The 21291-nt window shown below is 42.2% G+C and overlaps 2 protein-coding genes, 1 long non-coding RNA gene and 1 other non-coding gene across 8 annotated transcripts; 2 read left to right on the top strand and 2 right to left on the bottom strand.

Annotated features, from left to right (window-relative positions):
• The first annotated feature begins 310 nt into the window (after positions 1-310).
• On the top strand, positions 311-501 carry LOC113125785 (U2 spliceosomal RNA). The gene has a single exon (XR_003295199.1). It is a non-coding gene; the product is annotated as a U2 spliceosomal RNA (small nuclear RNA).
• Positions 502-2211: 1710 nt separating this feature from the next.
• Positions 2212-13425, bottom strand: LOC113143718 (heterogeneous nuclear ribonucleoprotein L-like). 3 transcript variants are annotated; one of them, XM_026329442.1, is made up of 14 exons: positions 13277-13425; positions 11547-11662; positions 10261-10498; positions 9836-9921; positions 9466-9562; positions 9081-9153; positions 5438-5470; positions 4750-4818; positions 4160-4407; positions 3790-3911; positions 3403-3604; positions 3114-3171; positions 2851-2961; positions 2212-2364 (listed from the first exon to the last, which is right to left on the bottom strand). In XM_026329442.1, the coding sequence occupies exons 1-14, from the start codon at positions 13352-13354 to the stop codon at positions 2306-2308; spliced, it is 1590 nt and encodes a 529-aa protein (XP_026185227.1). In that variant the 5' UTR covers positions 13355-13425; the 3' UTR covers positions 2212-2305. The 3 variants fall into 3 exon arrangements, with proteins under 3 accessions (XP_026185227.1, XP_026185229.1, XP_026185228.1); XM_026329444.1 differs by having other exon boundaries at positions 4750-4821; positions 13277-13410; XM_026329443.1 differs by lacking the exon at positions 5438-5470 and having other exon boundaries at positions 4750-4821.
• On the top strand, positions 6853-9959 carry LOC117152716 (uncharacterized). The gene is made up of 3 exons (XR_004463200.1): positions 6853-6933; positions 7508-7723; positions 9821-9959. It is a non-coding gene; the product is annotated as an uncharacterized LOC117152716 (long non-coding RNA).
• Positions 13426-14408: 983 nt separating the features above from the next.
• On the bottom strand, positions 14409-20874 carry srsf7a (serine and arginine rich splicing factor 7a). 3 transcript variants are annotated; one of them, XR_003294788.1, is made up of 9 exons: positions 20659-20874; positions 19723-19956; positions 19287-19460; positions 18771-18857; positions 18316-18357; positions 18082-18126; positions 17365-17463; positions 15949-16488; positions 14409-15274 (listed from the first exon to the last, which is right to left on the bottom strand). XR_003294788.1 is itself a non-coding variant. In XM_026292468.1 (8 exons), exons 2-8 carry the CDS (start codon positions 19944-19946, stop codon positions 16395-16397), a joined length of 765 nt encoding a protein of 254 aa, XP_026148253.1. In that variant the 5' UTR covers positions 19947-19956; positions 20659-20874; the 3' UTR covers positions 14409-16394. The 3 variants fall into 3 exon arrangements, 2 of the variants coding, with proteins under 2 accessions (XP_026148253.1, XP_026148265.1); XM_026292468.1 differs by having other exon boundaries at positions 14409-16488; XM_026292480.2 differs by lacking the exon at positions 15949-16488 and having other exon boundaries at positions 20659-20873.
• Positions 20875-21291: the final 417 nt, after the last annotated feature.

Below are 21291 nucleotides of genomic sequence, written 5' to 3'. Positions count from 1 at the left end.
TTTTATCTTTATTAAATGTTAACAATCTAACATTCACTCTAACATGTTTGTGACTATTGCAGTTCCTGTTGCGCTGTGGGCTCTGATTGGACTAGAGTGTCACGTGACCCGAAAGGAGCTGAGTCAAACGACGATATTTGGTTAAAATAACAAGGTTTTCTGTCATTTTCTTTCTACTTTTCATCTGTGTTGTGTTTCATGTGTTGGTTTCTATCTCTCGAAGCACCGACGACCTCAACACAGACCATGAGACCATGAGTGAGACCGGCGGTGCGGCGAAAGGCTCGGTTAGCTCCGACAGTTCGTCAGTATCGCTTCTCGGCCTTTTGGCTAAGATCAAGTGTAGTATCTGTTCTTATCAGTTTAATATCTGATACGTCCCCTACCCGGGGACCATATATTAAATTGATTTTTGGAACAGGGAGATGGAATAGGGGCTTGCTCCGTCCACTCCACGCATCGACCTGGTATTGCAGTATCTCCAGGAACGGTGCACCCTCCTCTACATGTTTAATAACAATATTTAAAGGCATTATTTACTAGTGTCTGGTGTCCATATTGTGTCTCTATAACAATGAAACTATAACTGTGCTGCATCATTAAGTGTCCGGTCCTGAAATGGGTCGTGTCTGTTCGTTCAAACTGTTTCAAACAGCTGCTCATTGAGCTGCGCCCTGTAGGAGGATGCTGCTGAGTTATATACTACACAGCAGGTACACACTGAAAACCACCGGTGCTGTTCCCGCTTGGAGCGGTAGGGGGCAGTAGCCGGAAAGCCGCTTGTCCGCCACCAGACTAAACAAAGAAACAGGAAGTGTGTGTAACGTGAGAAAATCAACGTGTGTTTTTCTTCTTTGTCGGAACCACGAATGGGAACCAGACTAGCTCTGACTGCAGCAGGATTTCAGCCTTGGCTCCTTTGAACAGGCTCTTAGTCATTTGTTGGAAATGAAGACACAAAAATGTCTCTTTACATGGCGACTTACCATTTCCCCCAACATCTGCACTGACATCTGGTTCTGTGCAACAATGTCAAAACTACAAATATTCATCAAAACACGTTACTTCACCCACTTAAACCCTAGTGCCCAGGTAGCAGACTGGAGAAAACGAAAAAGGAGCAACACTCCAGAGTTTAGTGGCATCTGTCACTATTGACAAACTCAAATATACTGTCCCCCAAATAAATACTGTTCCTGGTCTTCTGGGTCCAGTCCCAGCCCTGGTCTCTGCGGAAAGATAACTCCATATTTTACATCCAAAAAATCCAAATCAGCAGAAGACAAAGTCAACCAGGTTGCAGACACATTAGTTTGGTTGTGACCCTGATGTTTTTCAGCAGAAGAAATAAGCACTAAGGCCTGTAGTAGAAGCTTTGGAGTGGAAAAAAACTTTGGAGCCACAAATCTGAACCACTTGTGTATCAACGTTGTTCATGATGGGACAGTGAACTTTGAAGAATCAGAGGAGATCGACAGTCCAGGACAGACAAACAGCTGCCAGGGACAGTGTGCAACAGCTGAGACGGCAACTATTTCTGCATCTGTATTAAGGTGCAGCTACACTTAACGTTCTCAGAGGGGTCTGTGGAGCCACTTCACCTGTTTCCAACCAGCTTCACAGAAACACCATCTCATCCATTGTCACCTAATTAACTATCATAAAGATTGAGGTCTGTTAAAACAGGTGAAGGAAACTTCATTTCCCAACATTCGGCCAAAGACACAGAGACCGGAACACAGTCAACAAGGGTAAATTCAGAAGACTTTAAACTGATTTTTCTTTAATTTTCTTAGACCAAAACAGTTCTCCAAGCTGATTTCAGACCTGGAGACACAAAACTGAAGAGGCAGCAATTAAAATAACACACAAAAAAAAAAAAACCCAAACTGAGCTATAATAAAAGTTACAAAGACAAATTCTTTTACAAAACCATGTTGTCCACTGCCTCAACCACCTGAGCATAAAACCAACACTTTCAAATGTGCTTCCTCACAATGACAGGTTACTGTATAAGCATAATACAAAAGTAAAAAGGACAACTTAAAAATACTGAAGACACAAAGACAGAAACCATATCTGGGGCATGACTATCAAAAGTTTGAAATGCTTGTTAGCACTTAAGTTACATAGGAAGTGTTTGCACTTTAGGGATCAATCGCTTTGTGAAAGGTAGTATTTCACAGTATTTGAGGTGTTTTTGAAGATCAATTTCCCCAGGTGTGTTGTGAGCAGTCATGATCTAAGTATGCATGAACATGGGAATGGCAGACCAAACTTCATCTTCCTGGCTTCTGAGGTGTTCTCAGTTGGCGTGCTGAACGGTGGAGAAGCACAGCTTGAGGGTGTAAGGGTAGGGACCAGCTGCAAAGAGGAGAAACTAAAATTAGGCAACAACTAACACGACTCAGAGTGAACCAAGCTTCCTCTGGACATTATTTAACCGAATTAGTTTTAGATTATACTATAAATCTGCTTCACTCACTAGGGGTCGATTATATATGACAATAAAAAGAGGAGCCATAACATTGCTTTCAACTTGCTCCTATATAAAAATTGACGACAGCACAGTGTGGAACAGAAAGAGGTCACTGCACTGACATGGCATCATGTTTCTATCTGTGTGGAGATCTTCCCAACAGACAACTGTCACTGTAATAACACCAGAGTAAAAACCAGTGTGCATCAATTAAGCTTCAAAGTCCTTCACCCAAACCAGACTCGGCAGATCTGAAGTTTCAGATAACTGATAAACCCTGCAGCATTTCTCCCCTTCCTTCAACTGCTCAGAGGTCAGATTTCCTGAAACATCTTCACACTAAGCTGTGTGTGGGTGTGTGTCACACATACCTGCATTTTTCATCTGGTAGTGGTTCATCATGGCCAGAGCCTCCATGGCATCATTGATGGACTCCCACTCTAGCAGACCTGAAGCACTGCGGTCACTGGGAGCTGCACCGCCTGGTGGTCAGAGGGGCCGACAGGGGTCAAACACAGAAACATGCATCTGTTTTCTTAAATGACCCAGTCTACAAAAACATTCATGCTGCAGTTCCTCCAGATGTGACATCAGCTGGATGATAACTAGAATTTCTCTATGTTCAGTGACTTACTCTTTCCTGTGAACATTTTGACGTTGACAGGGGACTTGACACCAATCTCATCACAGATCTGAAAAGAGCACAGCAGTTATTAGAAGGTGCAGAATATTTTAATTCTTTATTGTCCATAGACATTTTCCAACACAACAAAATACAACCAATAGCCCCATTATAAAAAATTCAGGGAAAAATGAATTTTATTTATTCATTTTCTTTAAATGCAATGACTCGAACCTCCCGTGTTACGCTCTATAACCTACAGTCCTCCAAATATCTGTCAGTTTTTGGTTGGTCTACTGACCTGAGAGAAGACCTCTGGTGTGACGTCTGGCTGGGCGTTGAAGAAGTGCAACACGTTGCTCGGGTGTTGGATACGGTTTTTGGCAGCCTGCTCTGGTGAGGTGAACCGGTTGTTTCTGGAGCCATGGAAATCCTTGAAGCTGCTGGTGCCGTCATCCAGCTCGTAGCACTGCCCAGGTACAATGGCTTGCTGCTTGGACACACTGTGGGCACGGGCAGTTGGATGAGTTAGGAATGGTGGGGAGAATTTCGACAAGCTACAGGGACGGGCTAAATAATCCTCAATCGGGAACACAAAGAGCAGGAATAGCATGGCCCATTCTCGAGGAATCCTACTTCACAGCACAGTGTAGCTCTTCCAGACAATGGAAATGTTAACTGAACTCACCACACATTGAGTTTCTGTCCAAAGAGGAAGTTGTTGTTGAGATGAGTGATGGCACGGTCCACTGCATAGCAGTCTCCCATTTCCACCATGGCTGCCCCAGGCTTACTCTTCATGAACTTTACCTACAGAAACATCAGGGGACAGGATGGACCAGTTTAATGCAAGACAGTTGAACAGATCTGAAATTCATCTGTACACACTATCTGTCCGGGTGGAGATGATGTGAAGACATGGCTGACTACAGGTCCAACTTTATCAGGCAGGTGGAGCAGTTATTTGTGTCAGTATATTCACAGGAACATTTGACGACTTCACAGGTTGAACTGTTGCAGCAGGGATACTTCAGAAACAACTAATGTCAGATACTGACCCGCTCCACGTTGCCATAGAGACAGAAGATATTGAAGACACGGTCTGCGTTCATCTTGAGAGGGTCCAATCCATACACCATGACCACTGGAGAATCAGCGTGGGCACCATACTCTCCAGGTGGAGGGGGGGGAGGTCCATAGCCTGGCCCGTAGCTTCTCCCCCCGCGCCCTCTCATTGGTGGACCCATGCGGCGACCCTCATAAGGTGGGGATCCATAGCTCTCATCATAGCCATGGTAGCCCCCTCCTGAAGAATGAGGGAGTGAGTTGGAAAACAGAAAATGAACCGATGATCACAGAAGGCACAGTCAACTCCAGAGAACTGCCTCAACTTTGCTACTGCTTGAACATAAATACAGCACCTGTGGAGTCGCAGGTAAAACCACCAGTTTACTGCCGCTGTGCAGAGGACCCAGTTACAAACTCAGGTCTCTTCTTTAACATAAATACAGCAGCTTTGCACAATGTCAGAATCAACAGAAGAATTTATTTTGAACTTCTCAGAGAACAGAAGGGGAAAAAGCATTTATTTTATCTGGCAGGTATGTATATGTGTTTTCTTGTCTCCCCAGGGGCGTGAGAGCCTTACCGTACTCTGGAGGGTGGTCGCCCAGCAGAGCAGGCTGCCTCTGGCGCTTGTTGGGGTTGGCATTCACGTCTTCTACGAGAGCAGGAAGATAAAAGCAGAGGAGAAAAGTGGAGAAAGAAAAAAAGCAACAGATAAATATGACAAGAGACTGGAACTATATCGCTACATGACAATGGGATGCCTGAGCATTTCAAATGTGCATTATGGTAAACTGACATTTTGACGCCAGGTCTGCTTCAGGCTGCACATCATATATACGTATGTATATATATATAAAATCTGTCAGGGCAACTTTATAAAAAGATTTCACTCAAAATAGTACTTGAGACAGACATGCATTTCAAGACTGGCTGTTCTTGCCTGCGAGAGCCATATGAGCACATTACAGAGATTCATCTTGGTCTGTTTTAACAGTAGTTAAGGAAAAATGGAGAGGAAGGCATGGGAATGTAACAGATGGTAAGACCAATATTAGATTGTAAGGAAATGGCCCTAAACCCAAGCCCTTCAATCCAGAAACATCCACAACAGCAAACCTTTGGTAGATAAAGTGGGACGGGGGAATGAAAGATGAGATGGATGTATGTGGATGTAGGAAGGGAACAGGGTAAGGATTTCAAACAAAGTCACTCTGGTAAGTATCACAAATGGCTAAATTTAAAAATAAAATTTGTACGCTCACACACACCTGCACTGCTCCCATTGCCATCTGCATCACCATCTGTACAGGCACACAATAATCATACACAATCAGAATGGAAGCCAGGTTAATCAAAAGGTACATTTTCTTTTGGGCAAATGTGAAATTACCCTCATTAAATGTCAAAAGAAAGATGTGAAACCGCTCATGGCAAGGCTGTCTCGTTCAGGAAGTGTTTCAGGATAGATGCAGAAACTAAAAGCATAAACTATGAAATGTGGATGGGTTGGTACCTCTGCAGGTGACCAACCAGGGTCTAACAGCAATTTGGCAACAAAAACATCAGAAGCTGCTTGTAAATTCTGTGGCTGCTGGATGAAAGCTCCCCTGCCTTTCCAGGAACGTGGCGTTTTGCAGGAAACGGGATTGATCATGGGTCAAGCACATCCTACATGAATTAAAATGAAGTTCACATCCTTTTCCCAGATTAAAAACATGATTTCATTCAAAAAAAAAAACAAAACAAAACAAAAAAAAAACAAAACAAAAAACTATCATATAAGTCCAGGGAACCACACAGAGATGAGATTCCTAAGCGACAAGACACAGCAAACAGACAATAGGTTTGAGTGACATTAGAAATGCAGTCTCTGACAGAACCACAACCACCACCCTCTCGCTGAAAGAGAAAGCTTAAGCCTGTATGAGGAAAAAAATGGAGTCATGTCAGTCTTGTGTGGCGATGTTGAGTGCTGGGCTTTGGGATCATGTGGTGCTGTGCAGTTATGTTCCCTGAGGAAAGTCTCGATTTACTTACTGCATGCTTACAAACAGTGGGAGGACGACATTTGTAGCAGTAGTTCCACCACTCTCCACTCAATTCATTTCATCCCATACTCCTATCCGTTTCCTCTTTTGGGGAAACAACGCTCCACCTCAGGATCGATTCCCGGTTTTATCAAGCTGAAATGCCCATTGGTGGCTTGCTTTGGCTGGCGTTTCCATCCTTTTTGTTCCGTTTTGGAATAGTCGCTTAGCGCCCACTGGTAGGCCTTGAGGCTGCCATAGAGCACATTTCAGTTGGGCCGCAAATTGCCAAACCTGCATCACATGGAAGGTGTTACACAGGTTCTAGAGACTACAAAATACTTAAAAAAAAAAAAAAAAGAAAAAAAAGCTGCACTCAAAAAAGGGATAGCTAAACAGGGATGCATGTAGTAAGAAAATCAGAGGGAAGAAAAGATGAGAAGAAAGCAAGAGAGAAAAGCTGAATTCCATGTGGGAGGAAACACACAAGGGGTAAAACCAAAAAATGGGCCTGACTGGGCTCTGAGTGTGCTTGATGGTGTTGTCAGCAGTGTCTTCATCAGTTGTCTGGTGTGGAGTCCAGTGTGACTGGCTACTGCTCGACTCAGATAGTGGATCAGTCGGTACGACATCAGCAAGTGTCAGAGGGTGTGTTGCTCGAATGTGTTGTTTTCGTGTTGATGATACGGCCCAAAACAGTAAAGGAAGGGCCTCAAAAATGTGATCTCGGTCGACTGGTGAGTATCAGTATGCATCGTCTGCTGTGCTGAGAGATGTCATGCTACTTCTGTTTGGATGGATGCTGTGTCTTCGCTGGTATCAGTCTCCATTGGGTGTAGACAGTGGGGGTTTGACGATGCAAGCTGTGGCCTGCTTCAATGTGTCTTTCGCTTGTGTCTCAAAATGAGTAAGAAAAGACGAAGGTGGAAAGAGGGGGGAGGGACCAAGTGTAGCTCAGTACCCAAAACTCCCCACCCTCTAGCAGTGTGCGTTGTCTTCGTGGCTCTTGTGCTGGAATGCGATGATAAGGAATGAGTGGTTTATCAGTCCTACGTCAGCATGTTGAATTGGGGGTGTCTTGTAGTTTATCCCTTGTATCTCAGGGGACATTTGGCCCTCTGTATGCGAGTGGCTGTGTCCTCACTGCAGAAGATGGTGGCTGCTGGGTGGTGGTGATGTCAGCATGTGTCTGCTTTGACCTCTCAGCAGAAATTCCTGTGCATGTGTTTTTTTCACTGATTGAGATCTGAGCTGTTGCAGATAAAGGCTTGTGTAATGATGCTGGTCCATGCCTCTGTAATCACTCCTCAGATCAATCACAAGTCATCAGGACCTACAGATAAGGCTGCCTGAGGTTGGAACAACTGCTATTTTGCCAGAACCACTTTCCATTTGACATCTAACCTGCTTTGGCTGCACTAAGTGCTAGACTTTCTGTTGGACTTTTAAAAACAAAAAACAAAAGTCAGGGAGAATTTGCTGGTAGGAGTTGGATGACAGTGGAAAAGACCAGGATCAGTGTTGGTGGTAAGCAAATGTGTTTCCAGCAACTACATTTTAAAGTCAAAGCTGAATTACATGTTTAAAAAAAACAACAACATTGTAATGGAGCTATTTTTAGCTTTGACTTAATGCACTTCTTACTTCAAACAGCAATTAAAGGTGTGGCAAGAAGGGCAGGAACGGCAAATGGCAACAAAAAGAAAGATCATGCCTATGTCTGAGATATGCAGAGAAAGTAATAACATTATTGGGACATTCCTTCAGCAAAGAACGAATAGTTGACAGTTGTGTAATAATACTTTCCACAGCTGTTTAAAGAGTAAAATAACTGTATTGGGTGCATCCTGACAGAGGGACAAACCTCTATATTGCTTTTTAAAATTGAATATTGTATTCTAGTGTTAATTTCTGGCCCTGACTGAACAGGTCACGTCTGATTCTGTACCATGTTGGGTCTTTGTTTTTCTTTACCTTTGCTATACTCTATACCTGCATCTACATAACTTGTGCAAACAGATAGATGCACTAGTACTTTATATACACAGGACATGCATCGGTTCCTGGCCCAAATCTTATATACTGTTCACCCAAAGGTGGGCAGTAAAAGACGCTGTCTGGGACCATGGAACAGGTAGGACTGGGAATGGACCGAGGTTCTCTTCTGTAGACTGTAGTAAAATGTGTGAAACTATATTTGCACTTGTGTTGCACTAGAAAAGATTGGCTGACACATTTTACTATGCAAGTGTGCATCAAACCCTCCTATCATAACTGGAAGCTGGAAAACTGCCACTTCCAAACTATCTTCTATGAATCAGAAGCATTTGCTGAATTTTGAAGAGGCAAATAATTGTCACTGATGACAAAGAACATGTACAATAACAGAGGAAACTTAGGACTTAACACTACATACTCTATACTAGGAGCACAAAGTTTATAGGCGTGACCAATGCTCTTCGCAGGACTGGGGGCAAAATAGAAAGAAAATGCAAGCAAATGTGTTCCTGCCACTCTCACCACACAGACTTCTGCATTTTTACAAATTCAGCCAGTGTTTACATGACAAGGTTTGTCATCTGATAATTCACAGGTCCCTGATTTTCCCAAATGTTCCACTCCTGTGTATGAACTCTGACCAGTATGTGCTGAGAAATGTCAAGAGAAAAAACCCAAAGCAACACTTCAGTGATAATGCCACTCAGGTTCTTCCCAAAATGCAAGATTGGATCAAATTAAAAATACATTTGTTCGTAGCATTATCAGTGAAGGGCTTTGCCTCCACTTTCCCCGTAACCTGCTAGCTGAAACGCCCCACAGTAAGGGTGCTTGCCAGGTCAATCAGCAAAGGCTTGGGAGTGCGTTCAGCTGTGTGAGGTTGTACCTGGTCCTCCCAGATTGGGGTTTGTGTAGTCCCAGGTTTCCTGGTCATTCTTGAACACATTCAGGCGAGTGGGCTGAGGAAATACAATTTATATCAATATATGAAGTACAGTTCAACCAAGCATGACAGACACAGACACGCACACACTATTCGTGTTAAATAGAAGTTTCACATTTTAAATTAAAGCGTGCACATGAAAATAGCGTTCAGAAACAATACCACGCAATAGCTAACTTCCAAAAACTTGTGCAAATTTAGTTGAGAGCACTCCCATCAGGGCTCCTGTGTTGGTGTGCATTCACTTGTGCAGCTGATTGTGGTGCCGCATGCCCACCACACCTGCTGTCTTTGTGATCACTGCCTGTGCCATTTGTTGTAGTAGTACCTTGGCATATTCAATCTTCAGCGTGCAGCAGCCAGAATAGATGTCTGCACCGTTGAGTGATGCCTTGGCTCGCTGGGCACTTTGCACCGAGTCAAATGTAATGAGAGTTAAGGATAAGACAGAAGTACCAGGTTGTCAGTGTAGTAATGGCCATCTAGACTGTCAGATGCCAGCAAAGAATGAAAACATATGTGCACACCTGCATCTCCTTTACAGTGGTTTTACCACAGTAGACTTCAGGTTTGTTTTTGTTGCGTAAAGAAAAGCAAGTTATGACCCAAATAGCTACTAACTGCTAGTTTTATAATGTGTGCCTGATATATGCATACATGCTCAAGACCACTGTGTGCCACAGGTTGGAAAAGGATATTCAACCATGGCCTGGACACCATTCTTCCTGAAGATGACGATTCTCTGGACAGGCCCACAATTGTTGCAGATAGTGTAGAGGACATCCTGTATGTACCCAATTTAATAAGTTAACGACCACATTCACAAACACATTCAAATTTTAGCCATGTTTACAGTCAGCAAAACAAGACACTTATAAGCCTGACCTTGAAGTCTGGGACAAACTTTTTTTTTTAAACATTTTTTTCATACTTTAGAGATTAAAAAAATGGGGCTAGAAAATAGATGGACAGTATTTCTCTTCTAACAGGCTCGCATTTCAACAAAATACCTATCAGTTGTTCAGGCTGACACTCATTACAACCCTGTATAACTTAATTTAAACAGACTGAGATTAAGTTAAATCTCTAGTAGCCACACTGCAGCCCAAGTGTTTGCATTTACCGTGGTGATGGGGTAGATGGGGTTCATGATGGTGAGTAGAAGGACATTGTTAACACTTCTAGAGTCATCAGAGTCTCCTGGCCTGGATATCTTCTGACTAGTGGAGTAGTTGATGAAGGCTGGATGACCAGCAATATAGACTTGGTTATCTGCAGCATAGGTTACAGCTGTGGATGATCCGTTCATGTCTTCGTACTCCACTAGCGCCTGACGCTTCTTGGGCATCACCACCACATAGCTAAAAAAAGCAAGTTCAGATGAAAAGAAAGATGCTGTGAATGTAACAGCAGCATATTTAGTCAGTTCCTTGGAGATGGCACAGAATTTCTTACTACTTCACAACATAAAAACTGAGTTTCTTGTCATTACTCCCCCCATCTTCACTCATACTTTAGCAACCTAACTATAAATCTCAATAACTCTGTAATCACCCACTCACAAATAGTTAAGAACATTGGGATCACACTAGATAAATCTCTCAAGTTAGGCTTGCATATCAAATCAATTTCTAAATCAGCTTGATTTCACCTCTGTAACAACGCATGAATTAAATCATTGTCCCACTACCCACCTCAAACCTCTCCAAATAGTTAAAAATACTGCTGCCAGAACACTCAAATTAATTAATATGATCACATCTCACCTGACTTTGCTTCATTATGCTGGCTTCCCATTACTTAAAGAGCCGATTTCAGTCCTTACATACAAAAACCACGGTACAGTTCTTTCCTACCTTTCTGATCTCATTTCTTGTTAGTCCAGCTCTCGGAGGTCTTTTGAACATTAAACCGCACATAAATTCAGCTTGTTTTCAAGATTTTTTTTTTTTTTTAAACACAGAGCACCTGTTTTATGAAATTCTTTACCCTTTAACATTATAAATGCTGATTCCATTCAGTCCTTCAAAACAAAACTGAAAACATACCTTTTCTCTGCTGGCTTCAGCTAACATATTTCCCTTAATTGGTTGCACAAATGTATGTTTTTAAAGTTTTCCTTTTAAGTCTGAAGCATTTCATTATGTTTTTATCTGATTTTAATCCTGGTGCATGTGTAATTTCTTATTTTGTTAAGCATGTTGCGACTATGGTGAAATGCACTATAAATAAACTTGAACTGAACTTGAACTACTAAAACCACTGTTAGCCCAACCTTGGGCTGTGTTAAAATTCAGATAGTAGAACACAATGTCATTCATTTACACTGCGAGGAGGAAACTTTAAAAAAAACAAAAAAACAAAACAAAAAAACAAAACAAAAAAAAACAACATTTTTTTCCCCTCTACCTGATTGCTCCAAATTCCTGCAAGGCCTCAACAAGGTCAGCCTCTGTAACACCATCCACCAGCCCCCGAACATGCACCACCACAGACGGAAGCGTCTTATGTGGATCTTCATATCCCTGTTTCAACAAAAACAGACTTAGCAAACATGTTCAGCCTCAATCTTCATGTCTGTAAGCAATTTTCCAGTTAACTGCAATTTGAAGCATAAAATTATTCAAATCCCGAAAGCGATCTCTGCATTTGTGCCTATTATCAGTGAACTAATACATCTGTTCTAAATGTATAGTGTATGCATTGCTTATTTGTTGTGTAAAAAAAGATCTACATCAACTGTGGAATTTGGCTTTTTGCAACAAGCACTGAAACGTGAAGTTGAAAAATGAACTGTGGTATCAACAATTCTAATCTATGTGGGCCTGTCGTGACTCGATATGCTAACTATCTCAAAGCAAATCTGGAATAAAAAAAGACTACAGACTTTGCACACTTGAAATATGAGACATGAGACTGTGGTCAATTGAACAGTGTAGCTTCTTTACTCTGCTTACATTGCAGATAGACATAAAAAAAAAACTGCAGACAATTCTTTCAGTGTCTGTGAGCTCAAAGTGATAAAATAGATGTACATTCAAGTTTTAAAATATGCGTAATTACATAATGGTACAGGTGTCCTGTGCTTGCTGAACTGTTTTGCACATGCAGACGTGAAAATATAAAAGATCGCAATTTAGTGGAAAAACTAAATCAATCTTCTACAGCCCTGTACCACATAAATGTATTCACAGCTTAACCATAAACATATATTTAACACAATTGTATATTCAAGGACACAACAGTGTTGCATGCAAGAGAAATTTAAGCTCCCAATGTAAATTCCAGTAAGCGCTTTACAGAACACCAATATTTATCATTAGGAACCAAACAGAAATGGACTAACTGTGGATCTCCTGAAATCATTTATCAAACTTCAAACTTCCATATAAAAGTTTGTACTGTGGGAATATTTGCTGGCTGGTGTTTCATTTGGTATATGTTCATGTTGTGTATTGTGCTTAACCTGTTTGACATTAATGAACAATCACTGTTACAGACCCGAATAGAAGTAATACATCCTCACACACAACTCAGGGGATAACAGAGCAAACAGATGTTGTTTATTCTATTCTAATAACTAAATAGTAGTGTTAAGGGGTGTTAAGGGGGGGGCGGGGGTCAGCTCATTATGGTGCTGCGCCTTATTTTAATGTTTAAAGTCAATTAACGTGACACACAAATAAACATTAGCTTTAAGGAGCCTGCCTGTGCCCACACCCCAAAACAGCTGCTTGTATGATGCTGGCCCGAGTCACCGGCCTGACTGCGGTGCGTATGCTAAGCTAACAGCTAGCTAGCTGGCTGCTAACGTTGCCGGGCTTAGAACAAAGCCGGGAGGCCCGGCTGGTGGAAACCGCCCTTAAACGAGCTCATTCCGGCTCTACAGCACCGCGTTTATGGGCCGGAGTGTGTCTTTGCTAACCTCAAAGGTGAAACACAAAACGTTAAGGTGGCAGAGAGGGGAGAAAAGAAGCGGTAGGCACCGAGACCGCATTTACTGAGCGGCGGCGTGTCGTGACATTTTCCCACCGCGCAACTGAAAAAAACAATCCACCGACGCTACCGTAACGGAGCCGTGAGCGTTCGCTACTTAACCTCCATTAACCTCCAACACAGCGCATGCGAAAGCGACTCACCGTGGCCATTCCGTCGGTTTTCTGTCTTTTGGTTGCCCTGCCGTCTTCGCTGTAGTAACGGCTCGCCGCAGTCGCCATGTTGTCCCGGTTAAAAAGGATGGTGGTAGTGACGACCAACCGACACCGACGGCAGAGTCAAGACAAACCAGGCTCGGCTTTCCACGCCCATTAGCACAGCACCGCGCCCTTTGATAGGCTCAGGCAGCTGTCAATTGACATGTGACTTCAATTTTAGCCAATAGGAGAACAGGGAGCATAAACAGGCGGTATTATAAGATTTACAGTAGCTTCACTTATTCTGATTTTTTTTTTGTGAAGATTTCACTTTCACATGGACAGTTTGTTTTTTTGCCAATTACTCTATATTCAGTGACCCCACATGACAACGAAAATATCTTAAGTTTTAATGCAAATTTACTATTAATAAAAACTGAAGTTTACTTGTATTTGCTGTGACCCACGAGTTTGATCCTTGAGATATAGTTAGTAGTTTAAAAAGGCCTCTGTAGTAGGGCATAAAAACGTTCCTGCAGCTTTAACTGTCAGATGTAGGTACAGGCTGAGTGCTGCCACATAAACCTGCAGCAAAGTGCAGCCATTTGAGACTGGGATCAATTTTCAGCACAAACATGACCTGAAAACGAGACAGCTGTGCTCCCAGACAACTCAAGATGACAAACTAAGGATTTCACTTTGATATTTAGTATTTTACATTTGTACAACCACGTTTTCTTTTTTTATGAGAATATAGGTTGACAAGCATTCACTTGAAATCTTACAACACAAAGTGTAATAAACTGAACGGCTACTTTGTGAAGTCATTTTTACTCTAATGAATTACTTCAGATGCAGTACTAGATTCACATCTAAAAAACATCCCATATGTTGTTCTTTAGATAAATGTGAGTGTATTTGTACATTGTAAAGAGAAATATTTAAAATGTCAATTTTTACATATATAATTTGATTTCATTTTAAGAGTTCCAGAGAAGTATAGTAAATTTACCAAAGTCTGAATCTAGTGATCAACTACTGATATATATTTGTAATAAAAACTGCTTACCTGCAAATGACTTCACAGAAACATTCAGACCTTTAGGACAATACAAAGAGCAAAGTTCCACAAAATTGATACCAGGAGTATGTTGAAGAGGTTTATTCAAAAATAAAACTGCCTCTGTCTTACCATATGAGCCAAGACCAGACCAAAACTGTCTAGGCAGCTGCAACAGAAATCAAACTTATGCACTGTATGTATTTTAAAATCAAAAGTCACAGGCGCACATCTGAGATCAACACAAGGAAAATCTAATCAGGTTACAGTGAAGCCGATTAGGTTTGTAAAAATGGGCAATGCAGCACAGTCGCAGGAATGTGACATATTTGGAGGCATGCGGGCCAGCAACCCTCTCCTCATGCAGGTGTCAGTGGAAACCTTTAACTGCATTTCAGCTTAAATCAAACTGGGAAAAAAAAATATCTATATATATATATTGTTTGCACATTCCTAATGGGGGCAATATTTAAAGGTCAGAAAACCAAGCTCAAAAAATAAAAGCAGTTCTTCAATGCATTGACCTCACCCTCAACTGCAATTTACTGTACAAACCGCCCAAATCACTGCTAAAAGACAGCTGCAACACTTAAGTATTAACAGGTGTTCCTTCTTACACTTATGTGGTGTCTGAGAAATATGACATATGCAGCAACAGCAGAAACATTTTTTAAAAATCCCTATACACTAGAAATTGATGTGTCTGTGATACTGACTGAATCATCAACAGTGTAAGACACAAAGACAGTGCAGATGAGAAAATCATACCAAAGACCGGGACTAGACATAAAGGTACAGAAACCAGCTGCTGTAGGGCTGGACAAGCAGACACAGGGCAGGGGTTGAGGGTCTGTATGATAAGGAGGGTGGTAGAGGGAACAGTCGTCTTCACTCAGTCGTCCGCTGGCGTAGGGCTTCGGTTTGGACTTGCGGAACGGGAACGACTGAAACAGAAACAGAGAGGAGTTAGCGCGAAACAGGGGAGACAAAGAATGGTTAGAAACTAAAAACCCACATCATTCATCATGAACTCCTGTGAAAAACCTCCTTGACCTCTTACACCAAGTTTCATCTCAAGAGCCATAGAATTTTTTTTTTTTAATCTGTATAGCGCCACTAATCTCTATACTTCTGTAATGGCACCCTCGGGTCCTTGATGCTTTCTCCCCATTTGTTATTAGAAAAGACTGTTGCCACATTATCTGCTCTAAGGAGAGGTTTAGGACCAAATCCTTCAACAGCTACAGACTCTAAAGGATGCAAATTTTTCCATACCATGACCAGGAACTGCGCACAGCACTGAGCTTGATTACTGAGATAAACCCCTTAATGGTAAAGCAGCTTAACATGGTAATGATGCTGTGACATGTATGGCACAAGAACATATGACAAAGCCTCCTCAGAGATTTCAGCCCATAAAAAGAAATGATGCTGCACTCCTTGCCTGCATTCAGTCAGTCTGTCTCACACACACAGACACACACACCTGAAAATCTGAGCATGCTGGATAAAATCTCAACTTTAGCTCGATAACCACCAGTTTTCCAGACTACATCAAGCCTGTGCTTTGTCTTTCACCATCAACATGAGCTTGTCAGGGGGTTTGGTTTTTGGTTACCTTTGGAGACAGTGGCAGAAACAACAAGTACAGAGAAGCGAAGGATGAAAGCACTGAAGGACGGATGACTACAACTTGAAGAGACACTGCGCTGGGAGGCTCTTGAAGACTGATCTCTCGTCAGCTCTTTCTCTCACTTTCAGAAGCTAAGACAGAGGCTGAAGAACTCTGGTAGGTAGGGGGTCTGGTAGGAAGGTAATGGATTTAAAAAGGTAGTGGTTGAACTGTGATCTGTGTGGGTCAGCCTCTGGTACATCTGAAGGCTGGCTGGGTGACTCTAGTAGAACAACTGTATGTGTGCGCGGGCTGATCTCGTCTGAGCGTGTGCGTCGGTTGAACAGACGGTCACCCATTCACTGTGGGGGAAGGTTCGGTCGGTAGGTCGACCTCTTTCTCGCTGTCTAACACCAGATGCAGGCGAAGGCTGATCTCAGTTCAGCGCTTAGTCACCCTCCCGCAGGACGTACACACCGCCAGCTGGCAGACCCTGGGCCTGGGATCAGCTGCGGTGTCAGTGCAGTGCTGAGCTCCCACCACACGCTTTAAAGAAAATATGAAAAATAAACAAAACTGTGCTGCAAAGATGCTTACCCTCACTCACACCAATGGTGTCGTTTGATCTCAGCTAACATGTTTCAGCTGCCAAATTCAGGACAGGGAATCAAAATTTAAGATAAAATTAAGAGAATTTATAATTCTACCTCTGACCACCTTTACCTTGTTAACCCAATAGTTTCTTCTTGCTCTGAGTCTAAATTCATTTAGAATAGGGCTACATCTAGGGTGGGTGACACTAAAGAAAAGCAGTAGTACAGAGGAAATGGGTGCATCTTACTGGTTTTAGCTGCTGTGAGTCTGAATAGTTTACAGGCTGAGCGGAGACTTTCCTTCATGTTCATAGCTACACTGAGGTTAAACAGTGCAGAGCTGTGAAGAGCTGAACAGAGAGAACAAGAGTGGTCTAATCTTTCTACTTGTACTTCCCTATATCAGACAGAGCAAGGCCTGCCCATGTCCTCTAACCCAGCCACCCCACTACTGGCCAACAGCAGATGCAGAAGACACGGCAGAAGAAGCAGGTCTCTGTGTCGAGGAGGTGCAGGGTCTCGGGGCTCATCCATCTCAGTCGTGCCGGTCGACAGGTGGCAGCATAAGGCTCCCAGGGGGAAGGAGGGTCTATTAAACAGCCAATCCCTGCCTAGGATGGAGCATCTAGCTCTGGCTAATGTGAAGAACTGACCCTCTATTTGAATGCAAGATAGTTGTGGTCTGAACTATGACATGTAAAATCTACGATGCATCATTTACAGAATGTCTTGTGAAAACACTGATAACTGACAGATCTAAGCACTTGAAACCTATTAGACAACTACAGCTTGTTCCAGTGAATGAGACACTTCTTGACTGAGGGTTTACCTGTTCCTCTTGTGGTTTGCTGACTGAGATCGAGAGCGGGATCGGGAAGCAGAGCGCCCTCTGGGTGCAGAGCCGGAACGAGACCGAGATCTGGAGCGACTGATGAAAAGGAAAAAACACTTACATGCAGTACTATAGTAGGATAAAGCTGGAATTATGCTCCTATTGAGGCAGACATATTTGCAAACCTAATTAGAGAAGGGTGTAATGGGTAACTTAGGCTACAGAGGCTGCCAAATCTCAAAATGTGGTGCTGAGCAGATTGGTCAATCCATCAGTGTGTCAGGGAGTTACCGTTTGTCTTACATCTCAGCAGAGTACAGTATGAAAAATCCTCTAGCAGAGCTTAGTAAACTATATTCTTTTTCAGGACTCTCAACATCTTTGCCCAAGTTGATACTGTCCCTTCACTTTACAGATGATTCTTTGTAGGCCAGAGAATTACAAACCTAGCCTCAGGCACAAATAGCTGCTGAAAATGTAATTCACAGAGAGCCGTAAATAATTCAGAAATAAAATGGTTTTAATGCTTCAGGTAAAGTGGCCCTGAAACCATGATGACAAATGTTGAAAAATCCCATTTAAAACACAAACCAACAAACATGCAGCAACCATTTCTGTGTGCATATATCAATAAGAAAAACTATTGTGACTGGTCTCAGTCTACAATCATGTCAGCGTTTCAGACAAGCTGTGCAATTATGATTTAAAACCCACCTTCTCACTGGAGTCCTGGACTTGGATCGATTTGGGGAGGCAGACCTAATATTAAAGGAAAGAAAGTGGGTTTAATTACAGCCTTGGTGGGAATGATTACACTGCACATTTACTTAATTAATCCATGAAGGACGTAATAATAATCCATTCCAACCTCCTGCTACTGGATCTACATAGCTCTGACGAGGAACAGCAACATCTCAGTAACTATACATAAAACTTAACAGTTCTCACCTGCTCCTGCGCCTGGAATAAGATGGAGATCGGCGACGGCTCCTGTGAAACAATATGAGTGACCAAAATTATTGATAATGACAAATTACTACCAACTACTTATTTTCACCACAAGACTTCATGAATTTCCCTTTGGGGTATGTTAATCTCTTCATCTCATATCTAAGTTAAGTTTTAATTATTCAAAACAAAAACTGATGTGTGCATCTCTATGAATAGTGTCTTGTTATGAAAGATATAAATGATTGTTACAAGAGGATTTCCAAACTCTGGAATATGAGGCCAGTGGCAGGTTCCCCTGTACGCCACTGCTTTGAAATGTCACCTGCGTACTTGCTCTACTGGTCATACACCTAATTTAGACTGTGTGCTGTATTCACACTAATCAAACCACAAGAATCAACACTCCCTGTTGATGGTTTATAAGGTGTATCTGTGATTTCATAGGGACGTACCGGCTGTGGCTACGGCTGCGGGAGCGAGAGCGATAGCGACGTCCGCGAGACCTGGATCTGGAGCGAGAACGAGACCGAGAGCGAGACCTGGAACAGAAAAACAAGTTTATCTGCTTCTGCCCCCTACTGACATTACAAGACAGTAAATAGTGTTTGTACAAGAGCAACAAATGATGAGCTGCAACAATTAATTAACAAATCATAACTCATAAAAAAAAAAAAGGGTCTAAACCCGATGGGTGATTCTGATAGTCAAGGGCCACTGTCCTGTTTAGTCTCCAACTATCCCTGCCCACTGCTGATTACCTTGATCTTCCAGCTTCTGACTGGCTGAACACACATGATTCAGTTAATCAGCAGTGGGTAGGAGAGAGAGAGTTGAGAAAACAAACAAGACAGTGGCCCCAGAGGACCATGGGATTCCCAATCCTGGTCTAAACTGTAGAAAAGATCATCAAGAGATCATGAAAAATAAAATCAACCATGATCTTAAACTAAGCACAATGTAAAATGGACCTGCTGCGTCGGCCTCTCTTGCTGAAGCGATAGCAGTCATAGGCATAGTGGCCCCGGTCCCCACACTGGTAACACCGATCATTGGGGTCAAACTGACGTCGGCTGGGACGCCCGCGGCCCTTCCTGGAGAGGCCTGTTGACATTTCAACGCGAACACGGGAACCACACAGGACCCTGAGGAAAAGACAACAGATTAGTAAAAGATAAGTGACAGAGGATTAAAACCTACAGGCCAGATTTCACTTTGTCTTTCTCATTCCTCTAAAATGTGACAAGGGAAATAGAGATGACAACACCACAGATGGGTCTCCCAAGTTACACAGTACTGTTTTGTTAAAGATTTGTTTCTTGAATGCTTAATCATTTTATAATAGTCAAAACAATAACAAAAAAAAAAAAAACTACGCATACACTACAGGAAAATGTTACTACTCACTTTCCATCCATGCCTTTCACAGCATCTTCTGCATCTCTGGGATCCTCAAACTCCACAAAGGCAAATCCAGGTGGGTTCCTGGCCACCCACACACTTCTCAGAGGGCCATAATAGCTGAAAGCTCGCTCCAGCTCCCCCTTAGCGGCACCATTGCCCAGGTCACCCACATACACTTTACAGTCAGTGGCTCGAGAGGAACTACGAGAGGATGAGTAGTAGGACATCTCTGCTCTCCTGATGGAGAAGGGGGAAAAAACAACAAATTCAAATATCACTCAACAATAACTTACTCTGCAAACATTTCAGTCAACTTTCAAATAAAACTGAAAATCAGAAAACAAGTAAGTTAAAATGATGTAATATTTATTTAAGAAAATATTCTTTTTAGTTTATTTAAAAATAGCGACCCGTCTGAAGGCTGAAAAATTATAAATATATCCTCATTGGCGCCAAACACGACTCCACGTCGATGAGCTGCTGTTTTGGCCCTTCTCAAGACAGCTCCGTTAACACTGTCCTCACGTGGACGGCGGGTTTATAGCAATTACATACACGGGGTATGTGTACACATATGGATACTAGTCAGGTAAATTGTAATTTCTCAGTGCCCTGGTTATTTACGGTAACGTCTCTGATGCCAGGCGGTCCCACAAATGTCCGCAGCTCCGCGTGTTATCGCACGGATCGGTCTATGCAATGTAACTTCACAATCACAGAGCAATTTCTAACTCGTTAAAGCGTTATTAAACAAATTTGTAACAAACAATATACCGATTAATACAGACAGACATTTTCATAGATAAGACTTCAAACTAAGTATGAAATATTCGCTCGGTTTGTTTGTGTATATAAATGTGCAAATCCAGGAATTAGACGAAGGCCTTCCTCGCCTCCTGCTCATAAACAATGGCGGCTGCACGCGTTAGCTAGCTTTACCTTTTTCCGTTGTGCCGATGAGCAGTAGAAATTAAACTTCAGCCTCCTCCAACAGAACCCAGGGGCGCTATTTAGCCGATAGACAATGTCTCTTCTACAATTAATTCGCTAAATCACCTCTGTGACGAAGATTAACAGACCTTCCACATATCTGTCCCGCACGGTAACCGGGCTAACACCAGAAACAGAAAGAAACCCCGGGATGGCATCACGTGACTCGCGCATCTGCGCACAACGACACTTCCGGCGAAAACTTTCAAAATACAGTGACTTGTTTTGTTTGCAACAATGTAAATTATTGTTCACTAATATTTATTTTCAGGATTATTATATTATTGTCACTTGTATATTGTAAAGTAGCTCGTAAACAAGTGGTTAGTAGTTAGTTTTAGTAAAACCACCACCTTATTCTTTGGTGAAAATAATTAAGATATTTATACATGCACCTTTTGTTATCAAAAGTTATGTTTTTCATTTTCAGACTGTTTTAACGACCTTGAATTTCTGACTAAACTTCAGAGTGTGAACATGAACTATATAGTATAATAAATATGGCATTCAGGGTCTACAGACACCTTAGTTGTTCATAAAATCTATTTCTGATCCAAACAATACAAATGTATCTTTAAAGTC

Source organism: Mastacembelus armatus, chromosome 13, assembly GCF_900324485.2.
Source record: "Mastacembelus armatus chromosome 13, fMasArm1.2, whole genome shotgun sequence".
Classification (NCBI taxonomy): domain Eukaryota; kingdom Metazoa; phylum Chordata; class Actinopteri; order Synbranchiformes; family Mastacembelidae; genus Mastacembelus; species Mastacembelus armatus.
Note: the sequence above shows the minus strand (reverse complement) of the source record. Positions and strands in the feature narration are given on the sequence as shown.